The sequence below is a fragment of the Lissotriton helveticus genome, chromosome 10, assembly GCF_964261635.1.
Source record: "Lissotriton helveticus chromosome 10, aLisHel1.1, whole genome shotgun sequence".
NCBI lineage: Eukaryota > Metazoa > Chordata > Amphibia > Caudata > Salamandridae > Lissotriton > Lissotriton helveticus.
The window spans coordinates 5,893,315-5,909,418 of NC_136071.1; the positions used below are offsets into that span (position 1 = coordinate 5,893,315).

General features: G+C 54.1%; 1 protein-coding gene across 1 annotated transcript in view; it reads left to right on the forward strand.

Moving 5' to 3' along the window:
- The window catches only part of CACNA1F (calcium voltage-gated channel subunit alpha1 F), a 323,883-nt gene that overhangs the window by 128,245 nt on the left and 179,534 nt on the right, over positions 1 to 16,104 (forward strand). The window contains exons 13-14 of the mRNA XM_078664279.1: positions 3,499 to 3,724; positions 8,136 to 8,343. Coding sequence (XP_078520405.1) covers positions 3,499 to 3,724; positions 8,136 to 8,343 — 434 coding nt within the window. The remainder of the gene's footprint in view (positions 1 to 3,498; positions 3,725 to 8,135; positions 8,344 to 16,104) is intronic.

Here is a 16,104-nt window from a genome sequence, read left to right on the forward strand (position 1 = left end):
AGTGATCGTGGGACGGGGCCTGGTTGCCCCCAGTCTTCCCCCTGCCGTACTTCGGCTCTTTCTGGAGCAGCTCAGCTCCGCTCGCACCCCCTTCCCTCTGCCCGCAGCCCTCCTCCATCCTGCTCTTGCCTCCTCCCTTCCCTCTGTCATACTTTGGGTCGAGTCAGCTACAGTGTTGATCGCCAAACTCTAAGATCCGATCTCTGTGCAAACTTGGATTTTCCACCAAACTCAAAATCAGTGCCATGACTCCGTTCAAGGACAATCCCAGAACGTAAAGTGTGCCTACATTCCTAAAGCACTTTGGGGCGCACACAAATGTTAGCATTCCACTTAAAATTACAATAAAGCAACGGCCGTAGGCTGGTGGCTTGACAGTTCCCTGACTTTCGTCGTGATTGAAGGGCAGTCGCTTTATTGCTCCTTTGTCCGCTTATACTAGTGATAATAATGGGATGCATGTAAATCAGTCTACACCCCGTTATCGTCGCCATCAAGGAAACGGATACTGAATGTCCGCCCCAGAAGTACCTCTTCCTATGAAGGGAAACGAGCGCTGCTCGCGGCCAGTGACCGGGAGGGTGGCATATGCCCTGAAACGGAACGCATATCTGTCATGAAAGAAGAGGGAGAGAAATGATCCCATCACTGCCAGGGTTGTAGTGCTCACATTGCAGTCTGGCCCCCTGGGACTGAAGGCAGCCCCCTCCCCACCCCATCTGCTGCCCTTGCTCTGGCTGAGTCCCTCACCATGCCAGCAGCCATGAGGACAATACCAGCTGAACTACACCTCTCCCATCTGCCACCACCAGACTACAGTGGAAAGGCGGCCCCGCAGCCGGCGAGCGGTATCCGTGGATTGGCTGCCCGGCTTCCCAGCCCCTGAACGACAAAGAATGGGGGGGGCGTGAAGAGCGGTGGGGATTAATCCTGCAGGAGGCGCCGCCGTGGACCCGGGCTGCTTTCATCCCCCTGCCTTGGGGCGCCGAGGGCTCTTGCCGCTCCTGCCTCGCGGAGCCCCGGCCGGTGCACCACACCGACCCCGGGAGGACCATGAAGCTCCATGCAGGCCCCGGCGGGCAGAGAGGAGGCCGAGGGTGAGTGAAAACTAACAGAAAACAAAAGCATTTCCTCCTCACCCGCTCTCACTGAGGAGACGGGACAAACATATTCATGCAGCGGCCGGGTGGGCGTGGGGATGGCGGGTTGTTACGCACGTGCGCGCCTGAGCTCCAAGGTGGGGTCCAGGTCATCTATGGATAGTAAGCCGGGTGTGTGGTGTCGCGTCTCACACACATCGTCTCGCTGACAACCACAGGAGGAAACAGTGGGAGCAGCATCACTGCTGTCCTATTGCAAAAAAAATTCAAGAGTGTGTGTCATATTCAACACAACGTCACTTGTTTAGAAAAGTCAAAATAAAGCCGGTAAAGTCCACTAATTCACACCACTTGTGTTTTTAGGTCTGTGTGTGTGTGTGTGTGTGTGGGTCTCTGTGTGTGTGGGGGTCTCTGTGTGTGTGTGGGTCTCTGTGTGTGTGTGGCTCTATTTGTGTGTGTGTGGCTCTGTGTGTGTGGCTCTGTGTGTGGCTCTCTATGTGTGTGTGTGTGGCGCTGTGTGTGTGGCTCTGTGTGTGGCTCTCTATGTGTGTGTGTGTGTGTGTGGCTCTGTGTGTGTGTATGGCTCTGTGTGTCTCTGTGTGTGTGTGGCTGTGTGTGTGTGTGTGGTTCTGTGTGTGTGTGGCTGTGTGTGTGTGTGTGTGGCTGTGTGTGGCTCTGTGTGTGTGGCACTGTGTGTGTGTGTGGCTCTGTGTGTGTGTGTGTGGCTCTGTGTGTGTGGCTGGCTTTGTGTGTGTGTGGCTCTGTGTGTGTGTGGCTCTCTGTGTGTGTGGCTGTGTGTGTGTGTGGCTGTGTGTGGCTGTTTGTGTGGCTCTGTGTGTGCGGCTCTGTGTGTGGCTCTGTGTGTGTGTGTGGCTCTGTGTGTGTGTGGCTCTGTGTGTGTGTGGCTCTGTGTGTGTGTGGCTCTGTGTGGGTGTTTGGCTCTGTGTGTGTGTCTTTGTGGGTGCAAATGCAATAGGTCTCGCATTTGCGAGAGATTAAGCTAGTGGCATTGTAAATGACAATGCCATTTATTTATCTGTTTTCAAAACCAACACCTAAATAAAAATGTTGTCATTTACAATGCCAATAGCTCTAACTTTTGCAGGGGCAAGACCGTTGCATTGTAAATGCTTGTTTTTTATTTGGGTTTGTAGTTGGCCAATGAATCCAGGTTTACAGACCATTTGCTGGACTAATGGCCTAATATCTCTAATGAGAAAGGAAGCTCAGATAGATGTCAAGCCGTCCCAAGACAATTTTCCGGTGCTGATTTCTCCAAAACCGCTGAGCGGATTTATACCAAATCAAGCAAAGGCGCTTCCTCTTCCTAGTGTGAAGCTCTACCTTCGTGCCATGTTTGGTGAAATTCTGTTCAGCTGTTTTTTTCTGTAGCCCAAAATCCTATTGGAGTTAAAATGGGAAATGCATGTTGCTTGTTGTTTTTACCCTTGCGCCCCTTGTTTTGCCCGTTGCTTGACAGATCTGCATAGATTTTAAGGACCTGTTCCAACACCCTCCTTGTCATAGGCAAGAGTGATCGAGCGTTGCCTTGACCATAATATTGACTAATAGTATTAACCAGACTTCACAATTCTGTCATTTGACATCATTGGTCTTATTACCAAATGTAATGGTGTTAAATTTATGAGTGATGATTAAGAGTGGAATCGGCCCTTGGGGGATACTGATGTGTGACCAGCAGTCGCAGCAGATGTCATCAGCAATGTTAACCAACAACCTGGAGGAAGGGGGTGGACTCATCCTCCCTCTGAGCCTTTGGTCCATCCCCTGCAGGGGGTTTGGTGAAGATGCACAGAAATGGATAGTATTCCTTTTTGTACTGATCCAACACCCCCAGTCTCTACTCGCCTCCTGATCCCTGGGCCTTTAGTTCCTGGATGGCTCTCATGCCTTCCTTCCCCACAGTTCTCCTGTTCTTGGGTCTTACTACCAGCTTCCTGGTCCATGTGCCCACAGGGCTCTGATCTCTCTAATACTTTCCTGATTCAAGGGCCTTCAGTTCCTGAGTCCTTCACTCAACCTCCTAATCCATGGCCCCTTGGTTCTTGGGTCTCCCTGATACATGGGCTCTCAGTTCTCGGGTCGCTCCTATAGCTTCTGGATCAATAGGCCTTCAGTTCTTCGGTCTGTCCAATAGACTCCTGTTCCAGGGGCCCTCAGTTCTTGAGTCTGTAATCGCTTCCTGATTCACGCTCCCTCCGTTCTTGAGTCTAAGAGCTCCTTCATCTGTTGCTATCACTTCATGGGTCTCTCTCACTTTCCTGGTCCATGGGCTCTCAGTTCTCCGGTCTCTCTATCAGCTTAGGCCCTGAGTTAAGGGGTCTCTCTAAAGCTTCCTGAGTCCTCAATGTCTGCGTCTCACCTTTCTCTTCTTCAGGTTACGCAAACAAGGTGCTGCTGTCGCTGTTCACGCTGGAGATGCTGCTGAAGATGTTCAGCCTGGGCCTCCAGGCGTACTTTGTCTCCTTCTTTAACCGCTTCGACTGCTTCGTGGTCTGCGGGGGAATCCTGGAGACGGTCCTGGTGGAGTTTGAGGTCATGTTCCCTCTCGGCATCTCAGTGCTGCGCTGTGTCAGGCTACTCAGGATCTTCAAGGTCACCAGGTGAGACATCCACCACCACTTCCTGCCTCCACCTCATCGCTTCCTGTGACCTATCCCCTCACCCTACCTTAACCAATCCTTTCTGCTTTCCCTGCCCCAACTCCGCTCCCTGCTGCTCGTGCCTCCACTGGCACAACCTGCTGCTCGTGCCTCCACTGGCACAACCTGCTGCTCATGCCTCCACCGGCGTTCCCTGCTGCTCATGCCTCCACCTGCGATCCCTGCTGCTCGTGCCTCCAGTGGCGCTCCCTGCTGCTCATGCTTCCACCAGCGCTCCCTGCTGCTCATGCCTCCACCATTGCTCCCTGCTGCTCGTGCCTCCACTGGCGCTCCCTGCTGCTCATGCCTCCACCGGCGTTCCCTGCTGCTCATGCCTCCACCGGCGCTCCCTGCTGCTCGTTCCTCCACCAGCGCTTCCTGCTGCTCATGCCTCTACCGGCGCTCCCTGCTGCTCATGCCTCCACCAGCGCTCCCTGCTGCTCATGCCTCCAGTGGTGCTCCCTGCTGCTCATGCTTCCACCAGCGCTCCCTGCTGCTCATGCCTCCACCGGCGCTCCCTGCTGCTCGTTCCTCCACCAGCGCTTCCTGCTGCTCATGCCTCTACCGGCGCTCCCTGCTGCTCATGCCTCCACCAGCGCTCCCTGCTGCTCATGCCTCCAGTGGTGCTCCCTGCTGCTCATGCTTCCACCAGCGCTCCCTGCTGCTCATGCTTTCACTATCGCTCCCTGCTGCTCATGCCTCCACCGACGCTCCCTGCTGCTCATGCCTCCAGTGGCGCTACCTGCTGCTCATGCCTCCAGTGGCGCTCCCTGCTGCTCATGCCTCCACCGACGCTCCCTGCTGCTCATGCTTTCACTATCGCTCCCTGCTGCTCGTGCCTCCAGTGGCGCTCCCTGCTGCTCATGCCTCCACCGGCGCTCCCTGCTGCTCGTGCCTCCACCAGCGCTCTCTGCTGCTCATGCCTCCACCGGCGCTCCCTGCTGCTCATGCCTCCACCGGCGCTCCCTGCTGCTCATGCCTCCACCGGCGCTCCCTGCTGCTCGTGCCTCCAGCAGCGCTCCCTGCTGCTCATACACCCACCGGCGCTCCCTGCTGCTCATGCCTCCACCGGCGCTCCCTGCTGCTCATGCCTCCACCGGCGTTCCCTGCTGCTGCTCATGCCTCCATCAGCGCTCCCTGCTGCTCATACCTTCACCGGCGCTCCCTGCTGCTCATGCCTCCACCGGCGCTCCCTGCTGCTCATGCCTCCACCGGCGCTCCCTGCTGCTCATGCCTCCACCGGCGCTCCCTGCTGCTCGTGCCTCCACTGGCGCTCCCTACTACTCGTGCCTCCACTGCCGCTCCCTGTTGCTCATGCCTCCAGCGGTGCTCCCTGCTGCTTGTGCCTCCACTGGCGCTCCCTGCTGCTCATGTCTTCACTGGCGCTCCCTGCTGCTCATGCCTCCATCAGCGCTCCCTGCTGCTCATACCTTCACCGGCGCTCCCTGCTGCTCATGCCTCCACCGGCGCTCCCTGCTGCTCATGCCTCCACCGGCGCTCCCTGCTGCTCATGCCTCCACCGGCGCTCCCTGCTGCTCATGCCTCCACCGGCGCTCCCTGCTGCTCATGCCTCCACCGGCGCTCCCTGCTGCTCGTGCCTCCAGCGGGGCTCCCTGCTGCTCATGCCTCCACCAGCGCTCCCTGCTGCTCATGCCTCCACCAGCACTCCCTGCTGCTCATGCCTCCACCATCGCTCCCGGCTGCTCATGTCTTCACTGGCGCTCCCTGCTGCTCATGCCTCCACCGGCGCTCCCTGCTGCTCATGCCTCCACCGGCGCTCCCTGCTGCTCATACCCCCACTGGCGCTCCCTGCTGCTCATGCCTCCACCGGCGCTCCCTGCTGCTCATGCCTCCACCGGCGCTCCCTGCTGCTCATGCCTCCTCCGGCGCTCCCTGCTGCTCATACCCCCACTGGCGCTCCCTGCTGCTCGTGCCTCCACCAGCGCTCCCGGCTGCTTGGGGAACATCCTTTACGACGCGGATGTTACCCCGCATTACAGTTACGACGCGTCTTTTAAAACGCAAGTCGTAACCACGACTTGCACTGGAGGGCGCTCAAGGACAAGGAATAGTAGATTTACTATTCCAACACCTTCCCTACTGTACGTAGGCTGGTGTTGGAATAGTAAATTTAACTATTCTAAGTCCAGCACCCTACCTCGCAAGTTGCGGTAACAACTTGCGTTGTAAAAAACGCGTTGTAATGGCATGCGTGGTAATACCACGCAGTGTACCGTCGTACATCCCTGCTGCTTATGCCTCCGACAACGCTCCCTGTTGCTCATGCCTCCACCGGCGCTCCCTGCTGCTCATGCCTCCACCATCGCTCCCTGCTGCTCATGCCTCCACCGGCGCTCCCTGTTGCTCATGCCTCCACCGGCGCTCCCTGCTGCTCATGCCTCCACCGGCGCTCCCTGCTGCTCATGCCTCCACCGGCGCTCCCTGCTGCTCGTGCCTCCACCGGCGCTCCCTGCTGCTCGTTCCTCCACCAGCGCTCCCTGCTGCTCATGCCTCCACCGGCGCTCCCTGCTGCTCGTGCCTCCACCGGCGCTCCCTGCTGCTCGTACCTCCACTGGCGCTCCCTACTGCTCGTGCCTCCACTGCCGCTCCCTGCTGCTCATGCTTCCAGCGGCGCTCCCTGCTGCTCGTGCCTCCACCAGCGCTCCCTGCTGCTCATGTCTCCACCAGCGCTCCCTGCTGCTCATGCCTCCAGCGGCGCTCCCTGCTGTGCGTGCCTCCACTGGCGCTCCCTGCTGCTCATGCCTCCACCAGCGGTCCCTGCTGCTCATGCCTCCAGCGGCGCTCCCTGCTGCTCATGCCTCCACCAACTCTCCCTGCTGCTCATGCCTCCACCATCGCTCCCTGCTGCTCATGCCTCCACCGGCGCTCCCTGCTGCTCATGCCTCCAGCGGCGCTCCCTGCTGCTCATGCCTCCACCAACTCTCCCTGCTGCTCATGTCTTCACTGGCGCTCCCTGCTGCTCATGCCTCCACCGGCGCTCCCTGCTGCTCGTGCCTCCACTGCCGCTCCCTGTTGCTCATGCCTCCAGCGGTGCTCCCTGCTGCTCGTGCCTCCACTGCCGCTCCCTGTTGCTCATGCCTCCAGCGGTGCTCCCTGCTGCTTGTGCCTCCACTGGCGCTCCCTGCTGCTCATGTCTTCACTGGCGCTCCCTGCTGCTCATGCCTCCACCAGCGCTCCCTGCTGCTCATGCCTCCACCAGCGCTCCCTGCTGCTCATGCCTCCACCAGCACTCCCTGCTGCTCATGCCTCCACCAGCGCTCCCTGCTGCTCATGCCTCCACCGGCGCTCCCTGCTGCTCATGCCTCCACCAACTCTCCCTGCTGCTCATGTCTTCACTGGCGCTCCCTGCTGCTCATGCCTCCACCGGCGCTCCCTGCTGCTCGTGCCTCCACTGCCGCTCCCTGTTGCTCATGCCTCCAGCGGTGCTCCCTGCTGCTCATGCCTCCACCAGTGCTCCCTGCTGCTCATGCCTCCACCAGCGCTCCCTGCTGCTCATGCCTCCACCAGCACTCCCTGCTGCTCATGCCTCCACCAGCGCTCCCTGCTGCTCATGCCTCCACCGGCGCTCCCTGCTGCTCATGCCTCCACCGGCGCTCCCTGCTGCTCATGCCTCCACCGGCGCTCCCTGCTGCTCATGCCTCCACCAGCGCTCTCTGCTGCTCATGCCTCCACCGGCGCTCCCTGCTGCTCATGCCTCCACCGGCGCTCCCTACTGCTCATGCCTCCACCAGTGCTCCCTGCTGCTCGTGCCTCCACCAGCGCACCCTGCTGCTCATGCCTCCAGCGGCGCTCCCTGCTGCTCGTGCCTCCACCGGCGCTCCCTGCTGCTCATGCCTCCACCAGTGCTCCCTGCTGCTCGTGCCTCCACCAGCGCACCCTGCTGCTCATGCCTCCACCGGCGCTCTCTGCTGCTCATGCCTCCACCGGCGCTCCCTGCTGCTCATGTCTCCACCGGTGCTCCTTGCTGCTCATTCCTCCACCGGTGCTCCTTGCTGCTCATTCCTCCACCGGCGCTCCCTGCTGCTCATGCCTCCAGTATCGTTCCCTGCTGCTCGTGCCTCCACCGGCGCTCCCTGCTGCTCGTGCCTCCACCAGCGCTCCCTGCTGCTCATGCCTCCACCGGCGCTCCCTGCTGCTCATGCCTCCACCAGCGCTCCCTGCTGCTCATGCCTCCACCGATGCCTCCTGCTTTTCCAGATCCTGCCCCCTCCAGCACTTCCTGCTTTCCCTGACTATCCCTCTGTCATCACTTCTCTTTCTCTGTTTGTCCTCCTCTCTTTCCCTCTGTCCTGGGTCGCCTATCAGTCTATGTACATCTCTCCACCATTCTGTTTTCTCTCTTCACCTGCAGGCACTGGGCTTCCCTAAGCAACCTGGTGGCCTCTTTGCTGAACTCCATGAAGTCCATTGCTTCGCTCCTGCTGCTGCTCTTCCTCTTCATCATCATCTTCTCGCTTCTGGGCATGCAAGTCTTCGGGGGCAAGTTCAACTTCGATGAGACCCAAACCAAGCGCAGCACCTTTGACACCTTCCCACAGGCTCTGCTCACCGTCTTCCAGGTATGGCGTCCTCCTACCCTGTGCTACGAGGAGGCTCCGTGGAGTAACAACAGTGGACACAACACATGACAAAAACAGCAAGTGTAGGTCAGCGAGGATGTTTCATAGATTCACATGCTTGAATCATCCCCATCTTCGTAGTGGGAGCCCCACGGTATCCTTATAAAAGTAGCAGTTAACACTACCAAAGGCTACCATGCAATTAACAGTCACTACAATACCCTATCTACTTTCTTTCTTTAAAAAGAACCAAACTTAAGTAATATCCAATCAGGTGACAGAAATCTGTAGAACACTTCCAAAAGAGGCTGAGTTCCTCAGATTTTGTACCACACGTACTATGACAGGGAGTCTCCCTGGGCTTTGCTCAGTCTTTTCTTTCAAAACTACCAGATATCTTCTAGAAAATATCTGATTCTTCAAAGAACGGTCTCTTCAGGTCGAGTGGAAAATGCAATAAGAAGAGGCTGCATGCTGAAGATCTCCATAAGAACTGTATTTACTGTTTGTACCCCCAACAGAAGGTAAAGGACTGCAAGATTTGTAGACCTTTCTCAACCAAAGCCCTTAAAGATAGAGAGGTTAGGTTGTTGATTTGGCTGCAGAGACAAGTAAATCTGATGTCGTCTCTGATGATGAGAGAAGCTCTGCCTCACATACCTCGCTGGAAAAATCTAAAAGGAGAGAGTGATCACAGGAGTCTAAAAAATCCCGTCATGAATCAGCAGGTCCCTCACAAAAAGGAAAACATCAATTTCCTGCTGAGGAGAAAGCCCATTTGACCTCAAAACATGAGAACCCCTCTTCTGAGCCATCTATGGAGATTACAGACTATAAAAAACTTGTGTCATCGATGGCACCATCCTCAAGGTTCCCGTTGTTGCAGAAATCACCATGGGGCATGCTACCCCATCATTGCCGTCGATGATCTCGTCGTTGAAAAAATCATCGTGGACGAAGGTCTCTGATATGCCGTCGACGGCGGCTCCAACGATGATGCCTGTAGCAGCGGGGAAGGTACCCTCACCGGCGACGACTTCCTCATCAATTATATCTTCTCATTCGATAACGACTTCCTCGTCTGCATCTACATCCTTGTCGATGACGTTTGTTCAGTCAACTACTGCAACGACGACAACAGTATCCGCATCAACGGCGATGGCGACTATGATTTCGTCATCAGTTCCCATTATGAGCTCATCGACGACACAGACACTACTGTCATCGACGAAGCTGATAACGCTGCATACTACACTGAGTCTCAAACGACCGTCGATGTTACAACTTACACCACTATATCCATCAAAGACATTCTCATTGACAACACCATCAACAAGGTGTTTTCTTCAGAATCCTTCACTGATTTGGCCTTTACTTCGTTCAACATTCTTGCAAGAGTCTGATGAAGATGACATGTTTGGTCCTGCTCACAGTCCTTCTCAGCTTCATGTCAAGTATCAGGATGATGATGAAGAGGACTATGAGGGTTATTATCAGCAGGACTTTCACACTCCACATGCAAAGATGCAATGCATGAAACCTGTTCATAAACCCATGGTCCACCTTCCTGTGGCATTAGTTCAAGAATTGCACGACATGTTGCAGGATTATCGTACTTGTTTTACTTTGTCAACTAGTGCTCCTCCACCTCCGTCTGCACCTCCACCGGCATCTCCACCATGCATGTCGGAGTCTTCGCCTAGGATGTCGCCAGCAATAGATAGTGTTCTACCTCTGCAACAGCATGACACCTCTGATGAGGAGGATGTAGAGGAAGGTGAACTTCAAGGTACAGGGCCAACTGGGAATCAGTGGGAAGATTACATCATCTCAACACCTGGTTCCCCATCTCCTCAGACAGTGGATTGACTGCCGGAGAACTTGGGCGGTTTGCAAGCATTGATGGAGAGGGCAGCTTCTCGCTTTCAGTTACAGATGACAGTCAGGCAGTCTGACGGCTTTCTTTACGATTTTAAAGACCAATCTCGGAAAACTGTGAAGGCAATCCCTATACTAGAGCATATTTGGGAGGAAGGTGTGAAAGTCATGAGAACATCTGCTACAGTGATCGCAGTTTTGCCTCGAATAGACAAACAATCCAAGGCTCCCGATGATGCGCCAGCTTGTCTGGTAGGACACTCGAAACCAAACTCAGCAATAACTCAAGCTGCACAACGAAGGCCAAGGATACTTCAGCGCCAATTGCCGCTCCACCTTATAAAGAAGGGAGGCGCCTGATAACATTGGCAAGGGATTTACCACCATCTCAGGCACCACAGTGCACGCGGCCAATGCGCTAGCGATATTAGGCCGATTCGACCACCAAATGTGGTCCGATATCACTCCATACGGGGACCTTCTTCCAGAAGACAACAGACTAGAGGTGAGAAAGATTCTTCTAGAAGCCGAAGGATCGGCCTCAGAGATCATTGATGTGTCCATGGATGTGGCTTCCCTGGCCTTTCGTCAAGCCATCAGAGCAGCCGTCCTTAGACGTCAAGGTTGGTTGAGGGCAAAAACCTTTCGCCCAAGGTGCAAAGTAAAGTCCTAAAAATGCCTTTTGATGGTAATGCGCTTTTTGGTAAGCACACTGATGACGCCTTAAAGGCCATTAAGGCAGACACTGAGACTGTTAAAGCTCTGTGCACACTTCAATACAGGAAGACCCCCTTTCATGGAACCTGTGGTAGAGGAACTTATTCATTTCGTGGGGGTTACCAGAAATACCAACATAGGACCTATCACTCATTTCACCCGTCCTACCAACATCAACAGACATATCGTGCACCACCACAGTCTTCATACTCCAGGCAACCCAGACGTAAACAACCCGTACAGTCCAGGGATACAGTTAGGAAACAGTGATGATGACCCGGCGCCTGCTGCGTTCTCCCATATCATTCCAGCCAGAGGAGCTCGCATCCCACACTATTTCAGTCAATGGCACAAAATTACCACAGACACATTGGTCCTGGATATAATAAAGTATGGCCATACCCTGCTGTTTGTCACAGCACCACCTCCTCATCTGCCACAAAAATCTCTGCCATCCCACCTTCAGTTACTCAGGAAGGAGACTTCGTCATGCTGGAAAAAGGAGGCATAGAAAGAGTACCGCGCTCTCGAAGGGGAATGGGCTTCTACTCTCGCTTTTTTTCTTGTGAAGAAGAAATCAGGAGAAAGGCGTCCCATTCTGGACCTCCGAAAGCTCAGCAAATATCTACAGAAAAAATCCTTCCGCATGGTAACTCTTCAGGAGATATTGCAGCTACTGGACCAATTGGATTTTCTGTCCAGCCTCGATTTACAGGATGCACATTTCCATATTCCTACCCAACCCAAGCATCGAAGGTTTCTCCGTTTCACTGTGGCAGGCGCGCACTATCAGTTCAAGGTGCTACCCTTTGGCCTCTGCTCAGCTCCTCGGGTATTTACCAAATGTATTGCTCCCGTGGCAGCACACCTACGATTATGAGGCCTGCAGATTTTCCTGTATCTCGATGATTGGCTAGTGAAGGCTCCTTCTCTTCACTGGGCCTCAGAGGCCATATCCATCTGCCTACAACTGTTTCCCTCTCTAGGGCTTGCAACCAACTACCAAAAATCCATTCTCACACCTTCTCAACGGACAACTTTTCTAGGAGTGACGTTGGATACCCTCCAAAACTAGGCCTTCTTATCCACAGAAAGGCAAAACACCTTTCTATCACTGGCTCACACTCTATCCAAAAAAGAGTTTCCTGTGCCTTCCTCATGGTGCCCCACACAAGTCTCAGGATGAGACCTTTCCAGGAGCAGGTGGACAGGCAATGGCTTCAGGTGACCGGATCTTTAGAGGACATTATTCAGATCACTCCGATCATGAAAAAAAGCGCTTCCTTGGTGTCTGTCCGCTAGCAATCCCCCTGTGGGCCTGGCATTCCATCTCTACTTCCAGAGTTCATTCTGCCAAGGATCTTTCATTGGAAGGCTGGGGGGCCACCTTCAAGGCCTTCAAGGCCTTCAAGTAAGTGGCAAATGGAGTCTCTCTGTCTTCAAGATGCACATCAACTTCCTGGAATTGAGGGCAATTTTCCTGGCTCTTCAGTCATTCCTCCCACGAACACGAGCGTCCTCCGTCCTCATTCGTACAGACAATGCCACCTGCATGCACTATTTCAACAAGCAGGGAGGAGCGAGGTCTCCGATTTCATCTTTGGAAGCTCAAAAGATCTGGGAGTGGGCGTTACCGCACCACATCAGCATCAAGGCGGAACAAATTCCAGGAGAGAGAAACAACCTAGCAGACACCTTGAGAGAATAGGACAAACATGCCACGAGTGGGGACTCAATCAGTTAATTCTCAACTCTATCTTCCAGAAATGGGGAACACCCAACTTAGACCTCTTTGCATCTCAGGAGAACCGAAAATGAAATTTCTTCACCAGCTGGGAACCTCAGATAGGGTCGTGGAGGAACGCGTTTTCGATAAGATGGTCCTGCTCACTGAGCCACTGGTACCAAGCTATGCCAGGCTGAGGAGCCCTCATCAGGGCAAAGCCAACTCTGGTTTGGAGTTTTTATAGATTGTCAGTGGAGGGTAGACTGACCGTCTCCAGCCAGTCAATCAGTCTTCCACTAGACTCAGTCGGTTTGTTGTGCTAAAGTTCTGCCATGGCATATCGCGCCGTCAAGCCTCGCGGTAGACACTAGCAGAGGCTCAACTAAAAACCAGGAGTCTGACTTTTACCGGAGAAGTTCTTTTTGGTCCTTGACCAGAGGAGGGGATGGATCATATGAAAAATAGTCAGACTTTAAAAGCTGTCAGCCTAGAAGAAAATAGAACCCGTTCCTGCCTCCCACAGAGAAAACTGCATCTGTTTCAGGCTTTTGTTTGGTCCCCACTGAAGGTCCCAAGGAGGGGTTCAAGCAATTTGAGATCTGAGGCGAGTGTACAAAAGCGAGCGAGATTGTCAAACATTTGGACCACAAGATGGCGGCTTGGGAAGGAGACTATGGCAGCTGAAAGTAGTTCCTTTCTAGAGTGAATATTAAAGTATCATCTGTATGATAGGTGCTAATAAAATATAAATAAACCATCTTGTGAGTCTATGAAAGAATGTCAACACAGGAGATCCCCATTTAAGGTAAGTAAACTATTCTTTCTGGAGTTTCCTGGTGTTACACGGGTTTCGGGTACTGCAGTGCAGCGGTGGGTTCTTTACACAACATGAGATGCACACAAAAATCTGATACCCATGTGTCTTGTGATGTTGCGCACCATAGAACATGGCAGTGCCACGCTGTGGGTTGTGTTGAATTGTGTGTGCATGCAGTCTCCACTTGACGCCACCCTTTGGGTTGTGTTGAATTGTGTGTACATGCAGTCTCCACTTGACGCCACGCTGTGGGCTGTGTTGAATTGTGTGTACATGCAGTCTTCACTTGGCGCCACGCTGTGGGTTGCGTTGAATTGTGTGTACATACAGTCTCCACTTGACGCCACGCTGTGGGTTGTGTTGAATTGTGTGTGCATGCAGGGTCCACTTGACGCCTCGCTGTGGGCTGCGTTGAATTGTGTGTGCATGCAGTCTCCACTTGACGCCACGCTGTGGGCTGTGTTGAATTGTGTGTACATGCAGTCTTCACTTGGCGCCACGCTGTGGGTTGCGTTGAATTGTGTGTACATACAGTCTCCACTTGACGCCACGCTGTGGGTTGTGTTGAATTGTGTGTGCATGCAGTCTCCACTTGACGCCTCGCTGTGGGCTGCGTTGAATTGTGTGTGCATGCAGTTTCCACTTGACGCCACGCTGTGGGTTGCGTTGAATTGTGTTTACATGCAGTCTCCACTTGACGCCACGCTGTGGGTTGCATTGAATTGTGTGTACATGCAGTCTCCACTTGACGCCACGCTGTGGGTTGTGTTGAATTGTGTGTGCATGCAGTCTCCACTTGACGCCACGCTGTGGGTTGCATTGAATTGTGTGTACATGCAGTCTCCACTTGACGCCACGCTGTGGGTTGCATTGAATTGTGTGTGCATGCAGTCTCCACTTGACGCTACGCTGTGGGTTGTGTTGAATTGTGTGTGTATGCAGTCTCCACTTGACGCCACGCTGTGGGTTGCATTGAATTGTGTGTACATGCAGTCTCCACTTGACGCCACGCTGTGGGTTGCATTGAATTGTGTGTGCATGCAGTCTCCACTTGACGCTACGCTGTGCGTTGTGTTGAATTGTGTGTGCTTGCAGTCTCCACTTGACGCCACGCTGTGGGTTGTGTTGAATTGTGTGTGCATGCAGTCTCCACTTGATGCCACGCTGTGGGCTGCGTTGAATTGTGTGTGCATGCACTCTCCACTTGACGCCACACTGTGGGTTGCGTTGAATTGTGTGTGCATGCAGTCTCCACTTGATGCCACGCTGTGGGTTGTGTTGAATTGTGTGTGCATGCAGTCTCCACTTGACGCCACGCTGTGGGTTGCATTGAATTGTGTGTGCATGCAGTCTCCACTTGACGCTACGCTGTGGGTTGTGTTGAATTGTGTGTGCATGCAGTCTCCGCTTGACGCCACGCTGTGGGTTGTGTTGAATTGTGTGTGCATGCAGTCTCCACTTGATGCCACGCTGTGGGCTGCGTTGAATTGTGTGTGCATGCACTCTCTACTTGACGCCACACTGTGGGTTGCGTTGAATAGTGTGTGCATGCAGTCTCCACTTGACGCCACGCTGTGGGTTGTGTTGAATTGTGTGTGCATGCAGTCTCCATTTGATGCCTCGCTGTCGGTTGTGTTGAATTGTGTGTGCGTGTAGTCTCCATTTGACGCCACGCTTTGGGTTGTGTTGAATTGTGTGTGCATGCAGTCTCCATTTGACGCCACGCTGTGGGTTGTGTTGAATTGTGTTTACATGCAGTCTCCACTTGACGCCACGCTGTGGGTTGCATTGAATTGTGTGTACATGCAGTCTCCACTTGACGCCACGCTTTGGGTTGTGTTGAATTGTGTGTACATGCAGTCTCCACTTGACGCCACGCTGTGTGCTGTGTTGAATTGTGTGTACATGCAGTCTTCACTTGGCGCCACACTGTGGGTTGCGTTGAATTGTGTGTACATACAGTCTCCACTTGACGCCACGCTGTGGGTTGTGTTGAATTGTGTGTGCATGCAGTCTCCACTTGACGCCTCGCTGTGGGCTGCGTTGAATTGTGTGTGCATGCAGTCTCCACTTGACGCCACGCTGTGGTTTGCGTTGAATTGTGTTTACATGCAGTCTCCACTTGACGCCACGCTGTGGGTTGCATTGAATTGTGTGTACATGCAGTCTCCACTTGACGCCACGCTGTGGGTTGTGTTGAATTGTGTGTGCATGCAGTCTCCACTTGACGCCACGCTGTGGGTTGCGTTGAATTGTGTTTACATGCAGTCTCCACTTGACGCCACGCTGTGGGTTGCATTGAATTGTGTGTGCATGCAGTCTCCACTTGGCGCCACGCTGTGGGTTGTATTGAATTGTGTGTGCATGCAGTCTCCACTTGAAGCCACGCTGTGGGTTGCATTGAATTGTGTGTACATGCAGTCTCCACTTGACGCCACGCTGTGGGTTGCATTGAATTATGTGTGCATGCAGTCTCCACTTGACGCTACGCTGTGGGTTGTGTTGAATTGTGTGTGCATGCAGTCTCCACTTGACGCTACGCTGTGGGTTGTGTTGAATTGTGTGTGCATGCACTCTCCACTTGACGCCACACTGTGGGTTGCTTTGAATTGTGTGTGCATGC